We start from the raw sequence: 23,755 nt of genomic DNA on the forward strand, positions 1-23,755 counted from the left end.
TACTTATCCACTTTAGTTGACCCTCTCTGGCTGACAAACAATTGCTTCATAAGCAATCCTCACATTTCACACACACGGTATGACTGCAATACCGGAGCACAGTATGAACTGTAGTGTGTCTTTAAAGCAATCAAATGTACCGTTTCTTATCAAAACCACTCTGATGCCTGTTTCTTATCAACTACAGTACTTGAGCTTCTGTCTCCTCCTACTATGTGTCAGAAATTGTACAGGCTGTATAGTACTGTAGACATAAAAATATCTGTCCTCGGAACTACCCTGCCCTGCATCGTGCTGCATAAACACTCGCTTCACTAATTATTAATTCACATTTCCTGAGAGGCAAAGCACAGAACAGTACTGTACAAGCCAGACAGACACCACCGCTAAGCTTCATGACTTCAGTCCTGGAAGGAGAGACCAACAGAATTGACTATCCACAGCCGACAAAATGTTGCTTATTTATACAGTACCATTAGAAAACAAGTGAACAGAGAAGAGATTAAAATACATTCTGTGAGTGCTTGGTGATGTAATGAATTGTTTAATTAAGTAACCAAAGTGCTACTATAAAAATGTATAATAGAATATGTCCATGCTCCCTGTGGGAGAGGGATGTTAGCAGGACTGAGTTCATCTCCATGCAAGGGCTCTTAATCTAAAAGAGATGAACCACCTGCAAGGTATAGGATTGTTCAGTGTGTGTGTGTGTGTGTGTGTGTGTATATATATATGAGGATGGCTTTTTTCTGCATATCTAAGCATACCTCTTGAGCTGTATGTATCCTGTATCCTGGTTATAAAATAAAAATAATACTAAATATGCTTGCAACCCTAGTAGCAACGTTGCAAATTGTGTATATTTGCTCCACCAGTTTCATATTTTCTAATGGGTTTACTTATTGTATTTACACTATAGAGGTCAATCATCCTTACTGTAAGAAAACACCCACCATGAACAAGTACACACTGCACACTAGCCATTTAGAGGGTTGTTAGATACAGATCTCAAATACTGTAAAACATTATACTAACAGGTGTTGGTTGTACATCATTCAGGTGAAGGCAGGTGTAACATTTTGACAGAGGGTTTAGAAAGCGTTGAAAATGGCCTGCAAGTTCATATCAGCAATACAAGAAGGGCTTCCGTGGGTTCCTTTAAATCTTTAGCTCTTTTCGTCGTTAACCACTGTTGCAAGTTGACTCCCATCTACATGGTATTACGAAGTAGACCCACGGGTTCCTCTGTGCACGAAGTTCCTATGGACTGGACATAGAGACGAGACCTGTCATTTTAGAATGTCTTACAGTGCATTATCCTGGTTAAACCTTAGAATTACCAGGGCTTTAATCACTGTTTGTAACTTTAATAACGCCTGCTAGCATACAGAGCACACATCATAAGGCCCTTCTAATGACGTGGCCCTACACAGGAGCCAGGTTATATGGGTCAGCTACCCACAGAGACCTGTCGACGTCCCAAATGGCACCCTATTTCCTACAAAGTCTTATACTTTTTTTTTTACCAACGCCTTCTGGGTTCTCGTCAAAAGTAGTGCACGACGTAGGAAATAGGGTGAGTCTTTGATCCAAATGACCACTGAATGTAGTGGACTCTTTCCTCCCCTCGAGGTGGGATAAAGGTTATTTTTACATTTCAGAATGTTCATAAGCTCCTCATGTGGCTTCATATTTCTATTTTCCTCATATGCTTGATCAAAGGGGGCATGCAGATTAAACGAACAGTGGCACAGTCAGTAGTCCTGTAATGTGTTGCACTTGCAAGCCACCGACATAGGCTACAGTAGGCCTACATTTGTTCCTGTACTAGTTTGTATGGGCTACAGTAGTAGGCTTAGGGCTAATTAACTGGCCAATATTCCTTACACCTGTTGGACATCTCCTTTATAGCAGGTTCTACTCAACATTTTGCTTGATGGCGAGAGAAATGAAAATGAGAGGTAGTTGTTTGAATGAGAGAGGTATTTAGTACAGGATATAATGCAGTAGCATACGGGTGGCGCCCATGCTCGTTTAGTGCTGATGCGCTATATAATTGTAGCGTTGTGGTCCATCAGTTGTTTTGTAACATAAACGTACTCTACCGGCAGAAGAAAATGTTTATTATTATCTCGGTCAGGGAATCATATTAATGCGCAGTGCAATTATAACATAATGCAATTATGTTTATAGCGGGAACGGTCTATCTATGGTCCTATTCATAGCCATTCTGAAAACCATATCAGTCCTTTTCTCTCTTTCTGTGCTGAGACTGGCTCTCCTTTCCTCGACTATACAGTGGCGGGATGGTGGGTATACACTGTAAGCTACAACAGCCCACCTCGAAAATATTATCCAGGTGCTGTTATTTCCCTTCCTCTTTCCTTGTAGTTTGGTCATCTGTACCATTTTCCGCGTCCTCGCTTTGCGCCGTAGTGCTATGTGGGTGCTTTCTACGTCACCAGGGGGAAACTCAACGAAAACAATGATCCTTCGCCAGAAACCGTATCTACGGAATAGATTTAGAGTAGGTTAGACCTCCTCTACGCTATTGCCTATCCCACTCATGGCTCAGCGTCCGGCGACCGCCACAATAGCCAGCTAGACAAGGGTAGAAAGAAGGGGGATACATAGGGTTGCCATCTCAATCGCCTCCAGATCACACGGGACTGGATGTAGCTTAAGTCTGTTTTTTTTTATATCGAAGTCCAGACTGCAACTTTCCCCAGGGTAACCGTCCTGATGGCTGGACACGAGTGGGAGTATAAGGACTGGTTCGAACGGGAGGAATTTATCGGACAGATCAGCGACATCCGAGTGCAGAATCTTCAAGGTATGTGGGGCAACGGTGGCTACCATGTGAGATAGAATGGAACCACTGCGTTCATTAGGCTTTATGTTAAAGCTTTGCATTGGTTGGTTCGATTGAATCGGGGGACCCATAGTAAGTCAACCTCATCCGAATATCTTTCATGGTTGTAAAAAAAAAAAAAAAACAAGGTTTGTAAACATTGTACCGGTGCCATGCACAGACGGCTGAAGTTTGAACTTTCTGGGGTTTGCATTTTACCACACTCCGTCCGCGGTTATGGTTGATCTCATATCTCTCATCTAATTTCATCAAATCAGTTCGCGACGTGTAGGAATCTGAAAAGGAAAGGGAGAAAATGTGACAATGGTGATAAACTGAAGACGGCTATGCACCACTAGAAACCTCAAAGATAGGGAGACCATGTTTTTTTTATTGCAGACAATACACTTTCAATGAGGGGGGCAGACAATAATTTCTTGCTAATTTACAGCTGCGTGTCTGTAAAACTTCTAGAGCTACAAAGTTGCACGTCAAATCAAATTGTTTTTGTCACATGCTCCGAATACAACAGGTGTAGACATTACCGTGAAATGCTTACTTACAAGACCTTAACCATTATGTAGTTCAAGAAATAGAGTTAAGAAAATATTTACTAAATAAAATCAGGTAAAAAAAAAAATAAAAAGTAAAAAAAAAAAAAAAAACAATACCGTGGCTATATACAGGTGGTACCGAGTCAATGTGCGGGGGTACATTTTAGTCGAGGTAATTTGTACATGTAGGTAGGGGTAAAGTGGCTATAGATAGATAATAAACAGCGAGTAGCAGCAGTGTAAAAACAAACGGGGGGCGGGGGGCGGTTGGTCAATGTAAGTAGTCCGGGTGGCCATTTGATTCATTGTTCAGCAGTCTTATGGCTTCGGGGTAGAAGCTGTTAAGGAGCCTTTTGGACCTAGACTTGGCACTCCAGTACCGCTTATCTTGCGGTAACAGAGAGAACAGTCTATGACTTGGGTGACTGGAGTCTTTGACAATTTTTTTAGTCCTTCCTCTGACACTGCCTAGTATATAGGTCCTGGATGGCAGGAAGCTTGGCCCCAGTGATGTACTGGGCTGTACGCACTACCCTCTGTTGCGCCTTGAGGTTGGAGGCTGAGCAGTTGCCATATCAGGCGGTGATGCAACTGGTCAGGATGCTCTCGATGGTGCAGCTGTAGAACTTTTTGAGGATCTGGGGACCCATGCCAAATCTTTTCAGTCTGCTGAGGAGGAAAAGGTGTTGTTGTGCCCTCTTCAGGACTGTGTTTGGACAATGATAGTTTGTTGGTGATGTGGACACCAAGGAACTACAGCCCCGTTGATGTGAATGGGGGCGTGTTCAGCCCTCCTTTTCCTGTCGTCCATGATCAGCTCCTTTGTCTTGCTCACATTGTTGCATGTGACATTGTCACTTCTCTTCACCCTGATGCTTCTGACAGTTTCCCTGTGGTGTCAGTCTGAGTCAGTAGCCTATAGCCTGCCCTACGGTAGCCTAGTCTGTAATGACTAGGCTATGTGCAGTGAATAAACAACAATTGGGCAGCAAAGTGTAAAAAATGTATTTAATGAGTGTTGAGAATGAGAGCTTTGTCTCAGTCTCCAGAGGACGGATCACACATTAACTGAGGCCTCCGCAATGGACACACACACACACACACACACACACACACACACTAAGGATCTACCATGGTCCACATACACCAACACAGTCATGAAGAGGGCACGACACACGCCTCTTCCCCCCCAGGAGACTGAAAAGATTTGGCATGGGCCCTCAGATCCTCAAAAAGTGGCTTGGAGAGAGATAGACTGTGTGTGTGTAGGTGTGGAGGAGTATAGGGGGTTGTGTGGGTGTGTGTGCGTGCGTGCGTGTGTGCGTGCGTGAGAGGGTGTAAGAGAGGGGTGTGTGTGTTGCGTGTGTGTGTGTGTGTGTGTGTGTGTGTGTGTGTGTGTGTGTGTGTGTGTGTGTGTGTGTAATGCACACGTTATAGGCCTATGCATTATATCCATGAAGAAGAACCTAAGACATGCTCTTGACATTTGAAGTGTGAAATGGTACATGAGGAGGGGTACCTGTACCTGTTCTGCTCTGGTTCTGTCAAGCATCTGGGGTTGCTCCCCCCAGCTCTCTGTCTTTTTTATCATCCCCACTTTCTCTCTCCTTCCCTCTCATAACATCAACTGGTTTGACACTTCCATCTGATGACTAGCTGGCCCTGGAGGCTTTGTGGTTGGAAGAAAACATACTGAGGAGAAGCCAGTGTATTAAAACAATGCTCTGAAGGGCCTTACATAACTAATAGTCTCTCACCCATCAGAGGAAAGAGCAATGTCCTCCCCCCTCTCGTTCTGTCTCTGCATTAGAGCGCTGAAATCTCAGAACTGTACGTACACACACACACACACCCACACACACACACACACACACACACACACACACACACACACACACACACACACACACACACACACACACACACACACACACACACACACACACACACACACACACACACACACACACACACACTAAGGATCTACCATGGTCCACATACACCAACACAGTCATGAAGAGGGCACGACACACGCCTCTTCCCCCCCAGGAGACTGAAAAGATTTGGCATGGGCCCTCAGATCCTCAAAAAGTGCTACAGCTGCACCATTGAGAACATCTTAACTGGCTGCTTCACAGTACATCACTGGGGTCAAGGTCCCTGCCATCCAGAACCTCTATACCAGGCAGTGTCAGAAGAACGCCCTAAAAATTGTCAAAGACTCCGGCCACCCAAGTCACTTTTTTGATTCATCACATACGCTGCTCCTACTGTTTATTATCTGTCACTTTATTCCTAGTTATATGTACATACAGTTGAAGTCAGAAGTTTACATACACTTAGGTTGGTGTCATTAAAACTCGTTTTTCAACCACTCCACAAATTTCTTGTTAACAAACTATAGTTTTGGCAAGTTGGTTAGGACATTTACTTTGTGTGTGACACAAGTCATTTTTCCAACAATTGTTTACAGACAGATTATTTCACTTATAATTCACTGTATCACAATTCCAGTGGGTCAGAAGTTTACACACACTAAATTGACTGTGCCTTTAAACAGCTTGGAAAATTCCAGAAAATGATGTCATGGCTTTAGAAGCTTCTGATAGGCTAATTGACATCATTTGAGTCAATTGGAAAAAGACCTCAGAAAAACAATTGTAGACCTCCACAAGTCTAGTTCATCCTTGGGAGCAATTTCCAAACGCCTGAGGGTACCACGTTCATCTGTACAAACAACAGTACGCAAGTATAAACACCATGGGACCATGCAGCCATCATACTGCTCAGGAAGGAGACGCGTTCTGTCTCCTTGAGATGAACATACTTTGGTGCGAAAAGTGCAAGTCAATCCCAGAACAACAGCAAAGGACCTTGTGAAGATGCTGGAGGAAACAGGTACACAAGTATCTATATCCACAGTAAAACAAGTCCTATATCGACATAACCTGAAAGGCCGCTCAGCAAGCCAGACTACGGTTTGCAACTGCACATGGGGACAAAGATCGTACTTTTTGGAGAAATGTCCTCTGGTCTGATGAAACAAATTATTATGTTTGGCCATAATGACCATCGTTATGTTTGGAGGAAAAAGGGGGAGGCTTGCAAGCCGAAGAACACCATTCCAAACGTGAAGCACGGAGCTGACAGTTTCATGTTGTAGGGGGTGCTTTGCTGCAGGAGGGACTGGTGCACTTTACAAAATAGATGGCATCATGAGGAATGGAAATTATGTGGATATATTGAAGCAACATTTCAAGACATCAGTCAGGAAGTTAAAGCTTGGTCGCAAATGGGTCTTCCAAATGGACAATGACCCCAAGCATACTTCCAAAGTTGTGGCAAAAGGGCTTAAGGACAACAAAGTCAAGGTATTGGAGTGGCCATCACAAAGCCCTGACCTCAGTCCTATAGAAAATTTGTGGGCACAACTGAAAAAGTGTGTGCGAGCAAGGAGGCCTATAAACCTGACTCAGTTACACCAGCTCTGTCAGGAGGAATAGGCCAAAATTCACCCAACTTATTGTGGGAAGCTTGTGGAAGGCTACCCGAAACGTTTGACCCAAGTTAAACAATTTAAGGGCAATGCTACCAAATACTTAATTGAGTGTATGTAAACTTCTGACCCACTGGGAATGTGATGAAATAAATGAAAGCGAAAGAAATCATTCTCTACTATTATTCTGCCATTTCACATTCTTAAAATAAAGTGGTGATCCTAACTGACCTAAGACAGGGAATTTTAACTAGGATTAAATGTCAGGAATTGTGAAAAACTGAGTTTAAATGTATTTGGCTAAGGTGTATGTAAACTTCCAACTTCAACTGTATCTACCTGAATTACCTCATACCCTTGCACATTGACTCGGTACAGGTACCCCGTGTATATAGCCAAGGTATCATTACTCATTGTGTATTTATTATTATTTTTATTATTATGTTTTTAGATTCATTATTTATTATTATTTTACTTTTCTAGTATTTATTTTTTCTTTCTCTCGGCATTGTTGGGAAGGGCCCATTAGTCAGAATTTCACTGTTATTCTACATCTGTTTACGAAGCATGTGACAAAAACTATTTGACTTGATTTGACCCTGAGAGGCTCCCAGCTCATTGAGATGCTCATGGACCTCTTTCTGAGCTGGTGGGTAGTAGTGCTGTTCTCTGTACTGACCTGAAGCATATTTAATCTGAAACACTCAACTCATCACTAGTTTACAGAGAAGTATGACTATTGAAACATCTCAACTGCCTGCAGTATATAGGGAATAGGGTGCCATTTGGGATGCCGACAGTGGTTGCAGGGATGTGTCTCTGAGCTCAGCGTGAATAAATGGGGCATAAAAGAGTTAATCAATATCGGACATGTTGTGCTGGACAAAGGTCATAGTAGCTGAGCTCTAGGTCACTAGCACGGTTCAGGAGTGCATGTGTGTGTCTGTTTTGTGTACGTGGACACACCTGCTGCTAAGTAGAGAGACCATCCGGCAACAGCAGTGTGTACACTCTACCTTTAGGGACTGGACATCTGTTGAAATATTTTATGAAAGTCCTCCACTGAACGGAGCCTTCTGCTGATGCCATACAGTACCTCACAAAATGCTCAAACAAGCTAGAACCGCTGAGCCAGAGTGAAAGTCTGCAGTCACTGCTGCGGTGGACTTGACTTTCTACTCGGAGAGAGAGAGCGAGAAGGCTTTTCTTCTAAAGCCCAGTGACAGAACAGATTTTCACACGATGTGTGGGGCGAGGAACTGCCTCAAACACTCACACTTATTTGAATGTGATGTTCTTGAACGCTCACCAGGCCAGTCGAGTCCCCCACATCTCAGCACTTATTCAACACAGAGTGACTAAGGGGGAGAGGCTGAGCACACACTGTGCCGCTTCCCTCATATTCTGGTATGAGTTTGAGGAGCGTAGGGTATAGAGAGAGATGGGGGTGGAGGCTAAAGGACAATGGTCTCTTCTCTTTTACTCACCCCCTGGCTTATTATCATTTTTGTTCCTCCTAAATTCTGTGGTGGTACTCAGTCAAGGCAAGTAAACTAGCTCAGATGTCCTTTGATTCTCCCCCTGAAGCCCCCCATGTTTATTCAACTATACTGAAATCGTTGGTGAGACACACGAAATGCATTGAGTAATCACTATCAATGCACGCCATCCATCGCAGTGTTTGGATAACCTAACAGCAGTACAACCTTACATCACTGGTTGTGTTCCAAATGGAACCCTATTCACTATATAGTGCACTACTTTTGACCGGGGCCCATAGTGCACTACTTTCCACCAGAGCCCTATCTATGGAATAGGGTACCATTTGGTTTCCATACGTTGTGCATGACCATCACTGACCTTCAGCTTGGTTTTGTCTTGGACAGAGCCATTATATTGCAGTATAAAAAGGAAACCAACTCAGATTAAATCAGTGCAGAGGATTTTGATATTGCTCTGTATTATTGCAGCCTATCCTGTCTGCCTGTACAGAGTGAACTTCATACAGTATTCAGACATTATCATGCAGTATTCATTTGCTTAGACAGTTCTGCTGCTGCCTTCGCCTCCTCATCATCTCTTTCTCTCTTTTTCTCTCTCTCTCGCTCCCATCCACTCTGAGCCTCTATGTAAAACCGTGGGATCCGCTGTGGGTAAAAGAAAATCAGAATTAAGGTCATGTGCACTCACTCTCTCTTACAATGCAGTTCTTGGAAGCACAGGAGAAAGAACCACTTTCATCCTCCCCTGCTCCTCCTCCACCCGCTCGTTATTCGAGGATTGCCTAGCTGCATGGTTCTCCAGAGCATCACTGATGTAGCGAGGTTCCGGGAGGCCGTAGATGTACAGCAGTAGACTTCTGAGTTCTGACATCTATATTTAGTCTATTTACCACTTTCTCTTAGTAGCATGCATGACTTCCCTGACATGTACCAAGTGTGTGTAGTGTGTGTGTGTTGGAAAATATGCAGCTGAGAGCTATAAGCCTGCGCAACAGAGCTATTATGTAAGCCGTGTTAACCCTGTCATATCTGGATACAGTAGCGTACTGTTGCTGACATGTACTAAGCGTGTGTGTGTAATATGTGTGTGTGCATGTTAGGGCTGGGTTGACACCAGTATCACAATACTCATTAGTATCGTGGCAAGGAAACAAAACACGAAGCGAATTCACATTGATTCATTTTCCAACTATACAATATTTTACATACAGAAGGTTTTTTAAAGGACCAAAGAGTTAGATCTGCTTCGTGTTTTCATTTTTGCCATGGAAAAGATATTGCAATACTGTTATCGTATTGCAATACTGCTAGCGCATGTGTGTGTAGTACAGAGGTTCAGTAGCATACTGTCGCCGTAGCAGCCAGACAGTGAATGTGGAGTGTATCAAATATGGACGATTGCATCACTATTGCAAAGTCTCAGTGACATGCAAGAGGGGGAACAATGTTATTGTGAACTGAATACTGAATAAACTCAACTGAATGGTGTCTGTATCTTTGAAGAAGCGAGTATAATGTGGACAACACTGTCCTCATAGCGGTGGTTGTCTAATGGGCAGAGATATTGCTATGGCTAGACCAACAGTTCCAGGATGATGGTCGATCCAAGTCAATTGTTCTTATTTTATCTTGAGTGATGATAAGTCTAAAGTTACAGTTTATGCTTCAAAAAGTACTCCTTTTGTAGGAGGCCCATTTTCCACTCTAAAAATACCATTGCGCCTTTTAAAAGGTCAACGGTTATATTGTCAAATAAACCTGCGGAGAGAGAGAGTGACGTACACGGGGTGAGTTCACTCTACCCTTTGTCTGAGGTCTGTATAAGTGCCAGTTTTATTAGATGCAGGTGTTTCTACCAATGGGCTGAAGAAAGAAACGGTCCAACAGAACTTTGAATAAGTAACTCTCATGGATTGCAGTGATGATGACAAATCAGGGCTGTGCTCTCTCTGCTTACAGCTCTGTTTTTATAAATAGCAATGATTGTTGTTCTCAGGTTGACCTGTAGCTGTCAGGGTAAAGTAATCAGTAACCAGATTTCTATCCAACCTTTTTATGCGAGTAAAGTACATGTGGGGAAATAAATGTAATGACAGGCCGGATGGAAACAGAACATTTGTCGGTAAACTTTCAAATGTCGACAAAACAAAATACGCTAGACAAGATGGGATCTTTTTGTGTCGGTAAAATGTATTAATCAAGAAATGTCAATGGAAATGCTTTTACGCATGTTGTGTGGTCCTCCCACTACGACTCGTGGTGAAAGCTTGCAGTTTATTAGGATACAGATTCAGTCATTTATGAAGAACTTCACAGGGTGGTGAAAGTGCCAGGTGATGAGCCTGATACTCCTTTGCAATAAATATTGAGGGTCTTAATCTTGTGGCATGATCATTGATGCTTGTCTGCCCTTTGACAAATAAAAATAATATCACTCTTTTGTCTATATGATTTGTAACATAGACGCTGGGAGTCGAGAAGCAGGTGCAGGTGGTAAGTTTCATTAATATAACAAGTAACATGGAACGATATAATGTAGGAGTAGCGTCTAGACATGAACAACAGAAACAATACTGCCTGGGGAAAGAACCTAAGGGAGTGCCAGATAAAGGGGTGGTAATGAGTGAGGTAATAGAGTCCAGGTGTGCCTAATGATGAAGCGCAGGTGCATGTAATGATGAATGCCAGGTGCGAGTAATGATGGTTCCCAGGATCGGTGGTTAGTAAACCGGCGACGTCGAATGCTGGAGGGGAGGAGCGGGAGTAGACGCGACAAAGAATCTCATCATGTAGGCTATACCCGCACTGTATCTGTGAGCTGTTGGCTACAGCACACATGCCAGTGCCAGAGTGGTATCGCTATAAAACGCAACCTTTTTTTGTAAGAAAACCATCAGTAGAGTTGAAAATGCGATAGAAACCCATTTAACTTCTATTTGTAATTGGGGAGGTTAACTGTTCATTTTATTTGTATGTACACTACGTCATCTTTTATCCCAAACAAGTCAATTTGAAGGAAACACATCTCTGATGGGAAAATGCGCATATTGTTTTAATGCAGATCTTTTTTTTTATTCGCATGAAAGTCTGTCGCTAATTGCATGGAAACCTAACTAGTGAGTAGGTATGATCGGAGGAAAGAAAAACAAACACATGAAGGATCTTTTTCAAACCTTCTTCTTTTCACCAAGTTATGCTCTCCTTGCATATGATCTGATTTGAACTTCACTTTTAAAGTTTGCTAATCTATAGTGCACTATATTTGGGAAGACAAAACAAATATTTTTTCCCCTTCATATTTCTTACCAAAGATGACTCCTTCCACCTGATCCCCCCGAAGTTATTCATGATTTGAACTTCACTTTTCATGTAGGTTACATGAATGTCATTACTACATAATTACTGATGCGGCAAAGATTTAGCATGGGCCCTCAGATCCTCAAAAGGTTATACAGCTGCACCATTGAGAGCATCTTGACTGGTTGCATCACCGCTTGGTATGGCAACTGCTTAGTATCCGACCGCAAGGCGCTGTAGAGGATAGTGCGTACGGCCCAGTACATCACTGACCGACCTTCATGTCTTAAAGTAATGATGTTTCTCTGCTTATTTGAGCTGTTCTTGACATAATATGGACTCTTTTACCAAATAGGGCTATCTTCTGTATACCACCCCTACCTTGTCACAACACAACTGATTGGCACAAGCACATTAAGAAGGAAAGAATTTCTACAAATGTACTTTTAAGAAGGCACACCTGTTAATTGAAATGCATTCCAGGTGACTACCTCATAAAGCTGGTTGAGATAATGCCAAGAGTGTGCAAAGCTGTCATGATTTGTTTAACACTTTTTTGGTTAATACATGATTCCATATGTGTTATTTCATAGTTTTAATGTCTTCAATATTATTCTACAATCTAGAAAATAGTCAAAATTAAGAAAAACCCTTGAATGAGTAGGTGTGTCCAAACTTTTGACTGGTACTGTATATATTTAACATTTGAACCCAAATTCACCCTAACTGATCTGTATATGAGCAAACAGCACAGTGCATACAATAAGCATAGGCTACGTTGGTTTTGGTTCAAAATGCGGTGTCACGACTTCTGCCGAAGTCGATGCTTCTCCTTGCTCGGGTGGTGCTCGGCGGTCGACGTCACCGGTCTTCTAGCCATCAGTTTTTCATTTTCCATTGGTTTTGTCTTGTCTTCCTACACACCTGGTTCCAATCCCATTCATTACATGTTGTGCATTTAACCCTCTGTTTTCCCTCATGTCCTTGTCGGGATTGTTTGTGAGTTATGTGCACGTGTATTTTGTATCGGTGTGCGACGGGTTATTTTACCCATGTTATTTGTGTACTTTGGTTTTGGAGTTTGTTTTTTGTTAATTAAAATACTCCAGTTTAACCAAGTTGGTTTCTCCTGCGCCTGACTTCCCTGCCACCTACAAACACGACTGACATGCGGACTAGATTTGTATCTTTTTGGTCTAGTTTAGTGGAAGCTTGTCTTTTGCATCTTTGTGACTGTACTTATTTTGTTTAGATATTTAGTCTGTTTGGAATGAGGAAGATGCAGCCTGTGACATCAGCACGTCTTTATCTTCTCAAACTATTCAATTGCTAGCGCACAGCTCTTATTGTGAAACTGTGAGTGAGAGTGTCATTCCAGTTTATCTAATGTGTTGTGGTATGCCGTTAAGTAGTAAGTCTTGTGCAAGACTCATGTATGGGCTTGTGTCAATTGAGAACGGTTGACTAAATCAGTCAGTGGCTCTCTCCTCAGGGACCCCCAGCTGTTCCAGAGCTGCCACACCTGATTCAACTACCGTAAATTCCGGACTATAAGCCGCAACTTTTTTCCCAGACTTTGAACCTCGCGGCTTAAACAATGACGCGGCTAATATATGGATTTTTCACGCTTTCAAAAAATAAAAAAATAAAAAAACATTCTGTGACGTGCTCAGTTTTTTGGCGGCATGAAGCTTTCATTAGACCAATGAAATTGCTGAACGGGTTACGGTCAAACAACTTTTTTGTTTACTGTTTAGATTAAATCAAGCGCTCTCAAACTTCCCATCATTCTGATTACGGTAGTCATTTTGTCACCCTCATCATGGCAAAGACACGGAGAAATGCATATGATGCAGCTTTCAAGTTGAAGGCGATTGATCTGGCTGTTGGAAAAGGAAATAGAGCTGCTGCACGGGAGCTTGGTCTTAATGAGTCGATGATAAGACGTTGGAAACAGCAGCGTGAGGAATTGACTCAGTGCAAAAAGACAACTAAAGCTTACTAATTTTTTATTTTTTGTTACAAGCCGTGTTTCGTTAAAGCCTGTGTAAAGTTCATTTGTTTCAATGTACCGGTAGGTCCCTGCGGCTAATAGACATGTGCGGCTTATTTATGTTCAAAATAATATATATTTTTTAATTCAGTGGGTGCGGCTTATATTCAGGTGCGCTTAATAGTCCGGAAATTACAGTTGTCAATTAACACAATAATAACAGCTACGGAATTTTACAATATAATATGGCTGACCAGAATAGGTTCTATAAAGAACCATAAAAAAGGGTTCTACATAGCCCCAAAAAGGGTTGTATCCATAGTGGAACCCTTTTTTGGTGTTTCTTTATAGACCCTTAGGAAAGGGTTCTTTATAGCGCCATACAGGTACCATTTTGAATCTTATGAGCATTGTTCTTTACAGACCCTTCAAAAAAGGGTTCAATATAGCACCAAAAAAGGTTTCGCTATGGTAACAACAAGCCAAAGAACCCTTATCTGGTACTCCAATATTCAGAATCAAACACACTGGTTGAGTCCCAAATGGAAGTCACATTTAGATGCAATACAAAATCCTGGAATTGTTTGCATATGGAAATGCTGCAGTGAGAGTGTTTTGGTTTCCCGGTATTGTCCATGTTGGATTCCCGGCACTCGCATTTAGGTAAGGTTTGAACAGAGGGTGTGTCCCAAATGGCACCCTAGTAGATGTGTACTACATAGGGGAATACGGTGCCTTTTGAGACACCGACAAACTCACTTAACACACATTATAAATGGCCCTTCCTTTCCTGTCAGGAATGACCTTCAACTACAGAATATGTTTAGTAATGTAAACGCAATTCCCTTAAAATGCCATGCAGACCTGTAGTTCTGTTGGGCGGGCGGGGGGGGGGGGATTTTAGAATTAATCCAACCATGTTGGACCAGCTACCTCAAGGAAGAACGCATGCCTTTCTGGTATGTAGAGTGATTGTGAAACATAAGCAAATACTAGATAAGGTGAAGGAAGGAGTGAACACACTTTTTAGTTCAAGTATAGTTCAGGTTCACAGGTCTCTGTCTCACCCATCTAATAATTGGTGATATCTAATCACTCCACTCATCTCTCCTTTTATAATGGTGTGAATGGCTGAGTTTATAGGGCCAAAAAAGAACCTGATTGATCTTGGCTCTGTGACAATGAATCTGCACCAAGAATCACAATGAATGTATCCCACACTTACTGCTGATGTGTTTGCTGTATTAGTGGTTGTAGTTCAGAAGATGTAGTTATTCTTCAGATTAAGTAGGCTAAATGTTGATTTCCTGGCTGTCAATTATGCAAGCAAAGGCAGCATTAATTCACAGTATATGCAGAAACTGGTCTGCAAGATCACATCCCTGGATTTGTTTGTGTAGCCTATGCATGTGTACACAGTGTGTGTCTGTGTGTGTGTGTGTGTGTGTGTGTGAGAGTAAGAACACTTTTAGAAGGATAGATAAGGAAATTGATTTCACAAACCTCTGTCTGAACTATTGGTTACCTGTCAAATAATGTTGAATCACGCTTGGAAAGAATCAAAACGTTCTTCTTCTTTTCTATTCGCTAATTTTCCCCAGTGGAGGCATGCAGACAACAAATGAACACTTCCTCTTGAGTCATGTTCGGTTACATAAGTGTGCTTCATCAAAAATGTCTGCAACCCTTTCTTCTAAAGGGGCCATCTGGGATTGGTACAGTACATCCATTTTTTGACTTTTAAATGAATGCTATATAGCCATTGACTCGAGTGACCGCTTTGTTGTTTTTCGAATCCCAGATTGCCCCTTTTAAGGTGCGAGCTGAGGTATTTTTTATGACACTGGACTGTTTCTATTGTAATCATACGCTGTTGGGAATAGTTATTTGTATCCCGTTATCTTCTTACAGGAAAATACATGCGCTGCATTTATTTTGGCTAATCCCAAACATGTAGAATAAGACAAAGTCATTTTTCAATTAGACGTGGATGGCGAGGCCTATATAGAACATGGAAAGGCACTCTAAAATGTGAACTAAAGAAAAGGGATATTATAAACCCCAGCAACTCTTCTAGTTATATAACCCCTTTGGTTAAGAGTAGGACACCAGCAGCAGTGTCTTTAGGGAAGCCCCTATCATGGCAGTTTTTGTTTTAATATTTTAATATAAGATGAGCTCCACTTTGTTTAGCACAGTTGTATTGTTACTCTACACAGTGCAGAACGCAACGGCAGTAATGTGATGAATCCAAACCAACCCACTGGGCACAGACGTCAGTTCATCGTTTAGTTTTACATTTGAAATCAACAAAATATTTCACAGTCTCATTGGATTTAGGGTGAAAGTTGGGTGAAAAAAATACGAAATTCCCTTATGTTGATGACTTTTTGCAAATCCAATCAGTTTTCCATGTTGTTTCAACGTCATCACATTGAACTTTTGTTGTTGAAATTATGTGAAAACAACGTTGATTCAACCAGTTTTTGCCCAGAGGGGACCTCATCTTAATGCAAAGCAACATAAATCAACAGCAGTGATATATTGAGGGAGGGTGAACCCAGCACCCACCCATCCAGCGTATTTCATTTCGTCCTTCTTCCTGTAGATTTATCCAGCACATTTATTTAATCTTTCTCGCCTACTTTCAAAAGGATTCTGCACTTTCTGTTCCTTCCGACTGTTCTGAGGTGCGTAGGAGGTGGTGCCAGGCAGGCAGTCAACCATGGCTTCTTCCCGAAATGGCACCCTATTCACCCTATGGCCCCATAGGGCTCTGGTCAAATGCAGTGCACTATATAGGGAATAGGGTGCCATTTGGTTTTGAATACGCACCCCAGGACATCTGGAGACATTCTGTTACCCAGGGAGGAAGATTCCTGTACCCCCTCCTCCGCGTGTTTTTCCTCCTTGTCTTCACAGCCTCTAATTGGCTGGCAGTGAGGCAGAACTCTGGAGAGGCGCTAGCTGCCCACAGGATTGCCCCCAGAATTGCCCCCAATCAGACTTTGTTTTGTTTATTAGTGGTAATTACTCTCAGATGGAGGAATGGGACTGTTTGTCATATGGTGTACTTTGTTGGTGTTGTTGTTGTTGTTGGTGTATCTATTGTACAGACTCCAATTGTCAGTGAAGGGAGTTATGCTGCTGAAAAAGGATGTCAGTATTGGATGAGATACTTTTCTCTTAGGCCGGGATTCAATCCGATCGCACTTTGTCGACAATGCACCATTTAGAGTTAATTTCCGGTTTAGCCATCATATGCAGCGTTTACCATGGATGCGGGGACAAAGCTGCATCACAGACAAAGCGCGATCGGATTGAATCCCAGCCTTAGTCTCTTACACTTGTTTTTGCACACTTCCCTACTGCAGATTATTTTGATATGTTTACATCCAGAGTGTTGATGCAGAGTTTGGTCGACTCTCAGCTCTCACATCTACCGTTTGTTCCTTTAAATGAGTGGATAATCACATGAACAGTAAGTGAATTTGCACTGCAAAGAGACACTAACTAAAAAGCCTTGAAGAAGTGCCTTTATCAGCGCACAGCTAGTATATACAGATCTCTGTCAGTGTCATTATACACATCTAGCATGTACAGATCTGTGTTCAATAAAAGCACTGAGCTAATTGCCTCCTAATGATATTTGTTCAGTCCTACAGGGTTGTCCCTTCTCTGTTCGACTCTCTGAGATGGTATAAAAGAGTAGCATTACGTCCGCGTACCAAATGGCACCCTATTTCCTGCATAGTGCACTACTTTTGACTAGAGACCTACGGGCCCCGGTTAAAAGTTGTGCATTATATATGCAATAGTTTGCCATTTGGGACGTTGTTGTAATGGTAATCAGATCATTCATATCCCCGTGAAAGGCTTTCTCTACCACATGGTTGAGGAGTCTCAGACTTGCTCCCCCACTCTTTGCATGGCAAGCAAATGAGAGCGGCCTCACTGCTCACACCGAGTCTGGGATTTTGTCTAGAGCCAGTGCCAACACACTGAGACAAAAGAGAGAAAAAGGGGGTATAGAATAGAATATGTACGTCTGGTTGACAACTTACTATATCCCATTTCGTTATATGATAATATAGGATTATTAGATTGCAATCATATGATTTTCTCTGCTTCTCTAGACAGTGCTGCTTCAGTTTCTCCTCGATACTGAGTTAAATCCGATCAATCCTAACAATGGAAATGTGTATCAACGGCAGCAGCAGTAATATGTAGTAATGTTTGGTCTGCCTTCGAAACTAACAATAGCCTAGATAAGATTAGGAAAGATAGAGTGCATAGAGAATTGCTTGTCACACTGTACACACTGACACGTCAACATTCACAGTAAGCTTGTATTCAACATGCCAGTCAGACAAGAGGTACCGGTCCTTGGCAGTGTCCCAAATGGCACATTATTCCCTACAATGTGCACTACTTTCTACAGATGAAAAATAGTGCACTATATAGGGAATAGGGTGCCATTTTGGATGTATCCCTCCTGTCAGTCAGTGTGGCCTTATTTCCACACAGAGAATGACCTCATCTTTAATGGCAGTGCAGCCAGAGAGCTGAAATAATGACACCCCTCTGTATTAACCTGTGCTAATCAGGATGTGACATCATCCATGTATAGAGTATGTATCCTATTCATTGTGCTCTTACCTTCTGAGACAGAGAGGGAAAACCAAAACAAGACCACTGAGAACATTGTGTTCACGTAAACTAGTGCTAGTCTACGGATTAAGGTTAGAGTTGGCCTCTCTGTGGTCACTAAAGAACCCATGGCACTTATCGCAAGAGTACGGGTGTTAACTCCGATGTCCCGGATACATTCCCAATCTGGCCCATACCATCATGGCCACCTAATCATCCCCAGCTTCAAATCAGCTCATTCATCCCCTCTCTTCTCCCCTGTAACTATTCCCCAGGTTGCTGCTGTAAAAAAGAATGTGTTGTCAGTCAAATAAAGGTCACATTTTAATAACACTCCCCCCACCCCTTACCATACTAGAATGGGGAACTTCCAGGTGACTGCTGTTCTAAGGACAGACCCCACCAAGGCTTTCCAAGAAATGTAAACTACTGTGTTGTACTGTGTCTATAATGGAAAACACCTCACCAGAGCTGACCCTAACTCTGGTCTTTCAGAAAAAAAAGCTTCGGCTCAGCATCCTGCATTGTTCCCAGTACAGAACCTGACCTCAACACTAGACTGACTTACTAACTCCATGCTCTGGCTTTACAGCGTTATCTCACAGTACGGTGTGTTGGGAGAAGAAACAACATAATCGTAAATTCCTCTATTTCCACCTCTGAGTTCAAATGTCAGGGGCTCCTGAACACATAGCTCTTGGAAGGCAGTGTCCATATTTGCCCGTGGACTGTTGGAGGCTTTCATTGAATGGAAGACATCTGGAATTGACACATGTTGGTGGGCTAACAGACAGATTCCCTGGAGAGTAGGGCCTGATTATACAAGCCATTTGACAGATTGTCCCCAGACTGTCCCTAACAGGCAATGTTTCAACCAGCCGAGCCCACACTCCCCCGGACTTCTCTCCGGCACGGCACTTGTTAGTATTCAAGAAGTGTAACCTTTTGTGTCGTAGGAATCTGAGTCAGACACATCGCTGTGGCAGAGAGCGAGAGAGAGAAAGAAAAAAGAGGGGATCATTCTTTTCCATGTAGGCCTGTCTCTCATTGCCAAGACGTTAGGTGTCATTCCCTTTATTCAGCACTGTGCTGTCCACACATTTGTGGGGACGGAAAAATAAACGAACGGTCTGGTTAGGAATTCTAGGCGCACAGCCACACACATGCTATAAATCACCACCAGCGCACAATGGTACACATTCACAGCAACACACACACTCCAACAGACTGAGGTATCCGAGTGGGTCCGGATGCAGCGTGCCATAGTAAGTCTCTCTGTAGAGCCCTCCGATCTGACGATACGTGCACCTTTCTTTTTGGCCCAGGCTCTGTTATTCCTAAGAGAAACCAGTGCAGCGTTTTGGATAATGTACCTGGAAAATGAGATCAACAGTTATGGATGGCCACGGTTATTAATATGTCCAGTGGGCAGTTGGGTTTTCAGACGTTTTATTTAACTAGCCTTTCATGACGTGGGCATTTTCTCACATTGGCTAATTGACTACAGAAATGACTATCCTCATCACAGGGGAGGTGTACGTGTCATGTACACTACTGTTCAAAAGTTTGGGGTCACTTAGAAATGTACTTGTTTTTGAAAGAAAAGCAATTTTTTTTGTCCATTTAAAATAACATCAAATTGATCAGAAATACAGTGTAGACATTGTTAATGTTGTAAATGACTATTGTAGCTGAAAACAGCTGATTTTTTTTTATAGAATATCTACATAGGCGTACAGAGGCCCATTATCAGCAACCATCACTCCTGTGTTCCAATGGCACGTTGTGTTAGCTAATCCAAGATGATCATTTTAAAAGGCTAATTGATCGTTAGAAAACCCTTTTGCAATTATGTTAGCACAGCTGAAAGCTGTTGTTCTGATTAAAGAAGCAATAAAACTGGCCTTCTTTAGACTAGTTGAGTATCTGGAGCATCAGCATTTGTGGGTTCGATTACAGGCTCAAAATGGCCAGAAACAAATAACGTTCTTCTGAAACTCATCAGTCTATTCTTGTTCTGAGAAATGAAGGCTATTCCATGCGAGAAATTGCCAAGAAACTGAAGATCTTGTACAACGCTGTGTACTACTCCCTTCACAGAACAGCGCAAACTGTCTCTAACCAGAATAGAAAGAGGAGTGGGGAGGCCCCGGTGCACAACTGAGCAAGAGGACAAGTACATTAGAGTGTCTAGTTTGAGAAACAGATGCCTCACAAGTCCTCAACTGGCGGCTTCATTAAATAGTACCCGCAAAACACCAGTCTCAATGTCAACGGTGAAGAGGCGACTCCGGGATGCTGGCCTTCTAGGCAGAGTTCCTCTGTCCAGTGTCTGTGTTCTTTTGCCCCCTTTAATCTTTTATTTTTATTGGCCAGTCTGAGATATGTTTTTTTCTTTGCAACTCTGCCTAGAAGGCCAGCATCCCGGAGTCGCCTCTTCACTGTTGATGTTGAGGCTGGTGTTTTGCGAGTACTATTTCATGAAGCTGCCAATTGAGGACTTATGAGGAGTCTCAACATTTTCATAGACCATGAACAAAGAGGATACAATAGAATAGAACAGTCTCATAGAATGTAAACATTAGTTTATGATGACTAATAGTCTTATAAGCGTAGTGTGATACTACAAACAGAAATACATGGAGAGTACATTGTTCATCTCTTGGGTTTCTCTCCTGAATGAAGCTCTTTCTCAGAGCAAGAGCAGGAGTCTGCTTTTACTTTTTCTTGTGTGTGTGTGTGTGTGCCACTTTTTTTCTGTGTCTGCATGTCTCTGCCTGATAGTGTGTGTGAAGTGTCTCTGTGTGTGTCTATGTGTATGTGTGGCAGTGTGTCTGTTATTGTGTCCGTCTGTGTGTGTATAGGGCATGTCGCTATAATGAGGGGGCCATTTCCCAGCGCTCCAGAGCCAGCAACCAGCCAGTAACCATAAAGACACAAAGAGCCTAGCTGCTCTGGTCTGGGCCAGGGGCTGGGGCTGGGTGACAGCTTTGAGCATTCAGCTGTGAAAAAGAGAGAGAGAGAGAGAGAGAGAGAGAGAGAGAGGGAGCGAGCAAGGGAGAAAGAGAGTGAGAGAGAGAGAGAGCGCACATTGCCAAGGCTGAGAGTGAGGCCTACTCAGGGCCCAGTGATAGCAGCAAGGAACACTGTCCAAACTCCAGATGAAACTTTGTTTGGATGTGAGGACTAGCAGTACTTCTGTGTCTCAGCTGGAGTCCGCTGTTTGTGTTTTACTCAATGGGGTGAAGGAACTCCTACATCTGTGAGTAAATGCCTCATTTTAGAACAAACATACACCAGAGGAATGAAGAGATGACCCCATGCTGAGAATTGCCTGGTGGCTGGTCAGGGCAAATGAGGTTGTCATGAACATGAATGGTATTTAGAGAATGAATAAGGATGACGATTTCATTCCTGCTGGCAATTCTTTTGTTACTAGGGCACGTTATTAGCCTGGTTGCCAGTCTGTTTCTGCTCTCTTGCCAACTCCTTATGTAATTGTCATGTTTGGTTTGACAATGGAGTAGACAAGAGCACAAACAGATCTGGGACCAGGTTGGGACATTATTGTCTCTCATTTTGTCTAATTACTACTCACAGTATGGCTGTCTGTCTTTTCCCTATATCTATCATACCTCAGGATAAGATCTAGATGCAGACAGTTCGAAATAACACGTGTTTGACAAGAAGCTGGTTCTCCAGGAGACACTGGAGGACCTGTCGGACGTGGAGAACGTGTTCTTGAGCCAAGCGGGAAAAGATGAGGATGTCGTCAAGGTAGACGAACATGAACTGGTTCAACATGTCGCGGATGATGTCATTAACCAGAACCTGAAACACAGCAGGAGCATTGATCAGACCGAATGGCATCACCAGGTATTCATAGTGTCCGCTAGCAGTGTTGAAGGCTGTCTTCCACTCGTCACCTGCCCGTATCCGTACCAAGTGGTGGACGTTTCAGAGGTCTAACTTAGAAAGGTAGTGGCCCCCTGGAGCGGCTCGAAAGCCGAGGCGATGAGTGGTAGCGGGTAGCGGTTCTTAACCGTGACGTCATTGAGGCCCCGGTAGTCGATGCACGGGCGCATGGTTTTGTCCAGCCAGGGAGTCCTCGATGTACGTCTCCATAGCCTTGGTCTCCAGACCTGACAGTGAATACAGGCGTCCCCAGGGTGGTGTAGTGCCCAGGAAAGGTCGATCCCACAGTCATAGGGTCGATGCAGAGGAAGCGAAGTGGCCCGGGCCTTGCTGAAAACCTCCCGGAGGTCCTGGTACTCCGCGGAAACGGCGGAGAGGTCCGAGGCTTCTTCCGAGCCCACAGGAAGACGTCCCAGGGCAGGCTGTGCCGACTTCAGGCAATGGGCATAGCAGAACGGGCTCCAGCCCATGATAGTACCAGCAGTCCAGTTGATAAGGAGTTGTGGCACTGGAGCCAAGAAAACCACAATACCACGGAAACCTGAGGAGACTTGATGAGCATAAACTGTATAGACTCACGGTGGTTCCCAGACACACGCGGTTGGACAGGAGTAGTATTGTGGGTGACCCTGCCTACAGAGCGCCCATCCAGTGCTCTAACGTCCAGGGGACTGGAGAGGGGCTGAGTGGGGATGCCCAGCTCAGACACCAGGGCGGCCTTCCATGAAACTCTCGTCGGCCCCAGAGTCAAAGAAAACCCAGAGAGATTTTGATTGGTCGCCCCACAGCAGGATGGCATGGAGAGGGGTGCGAGTAAGGGGAGAAGAAAAATTCTCTGTATGTTCCACCAAAGTCCTCGTACCTACTAGAGGTCGACCGATTATGATTTTTCAACGACGATACCGATTATTGGAGGACCAAAAAAAGCCGCTACCGATTAATCGAACAATTTTTTTATTTGTTTTTATTTGTAATAATGACAATTACAACAATACTGAATGAACACTTATTTTAACTTAATATAATACATCAATAAAATCAATTTAGCCTCAAATAAATAATGAAACATGTTCAATTTGGTTTAAATAATGCAAAAACAAAGTGTTGGAGAAGAAAGTAAAAGTGCAATATGTGCCATGTAAAAAAGCTAAAGTTTAAGTTCCTTGCTCAGAACATGAGAACATATGAAAGCTGGTGGTTCCTTTTAACATGAGTCTTCAATATTCCCAGGTAAGATGTTTTAGGTTGTAGTTATTATAGGACTATTTCTCTCTATACGATTTGTATTTCATATACCTTTGACTATTGGATGTTCTTATAGGCACTTTAGTATTGCCAGTGTAGCAATATAGCTTCCGTCCCTCTCCTCGCTCCTACCTGGGCTCGAACCAGGAACACATCGACAACAGCCACCCTCGAAGCAGCGTTACCCATGTAGAGCAAGGGGAACAACTACTCCAAGTCTCAGAGCGAGTGACGTTTGAAACGCTATTAGCG

General features: G+C 43.0%; 1 protein-coding gene across 1 annotated transcript in view; it reads left to right on the forward strand.

Annotated features, from left to right (window-relative positions):
- The first annotated feature begins 2,219 nt into the window (after positions 1-2,219).
- The window catches only part of clmna (calmin a), a 41,983-nt gene continuing 20,447 nt past the window's right edge, over positions 2,220-23,755 (forward strand). Inside the window, exon 1 of the mRNA XM_029729652.1 lies at positions 2,220-2,833. Coding sequence (XP_029585512.1) covers positions 2,743-2,833 — 91 coding nt within the window. The 5' untranslated portion in view covers positions 2,220-2,742. The remainder of the gene's footprint in view (positions 2,834-23,755) is intronic.

This window comes from Salmo trutta, chromosome 33 (genome assembly GCF_901001165.1).
Source record: "Salmo trutta chromosome 33, fSalTru1.1, whole genome shotgun sequence".
Classification (NCBI taxonomy): Eukaryota; Metazoa; Chordata; class Actinopteri; order Salmoniformes; family Salmonidae; genus Salmo; species Salmo trutta.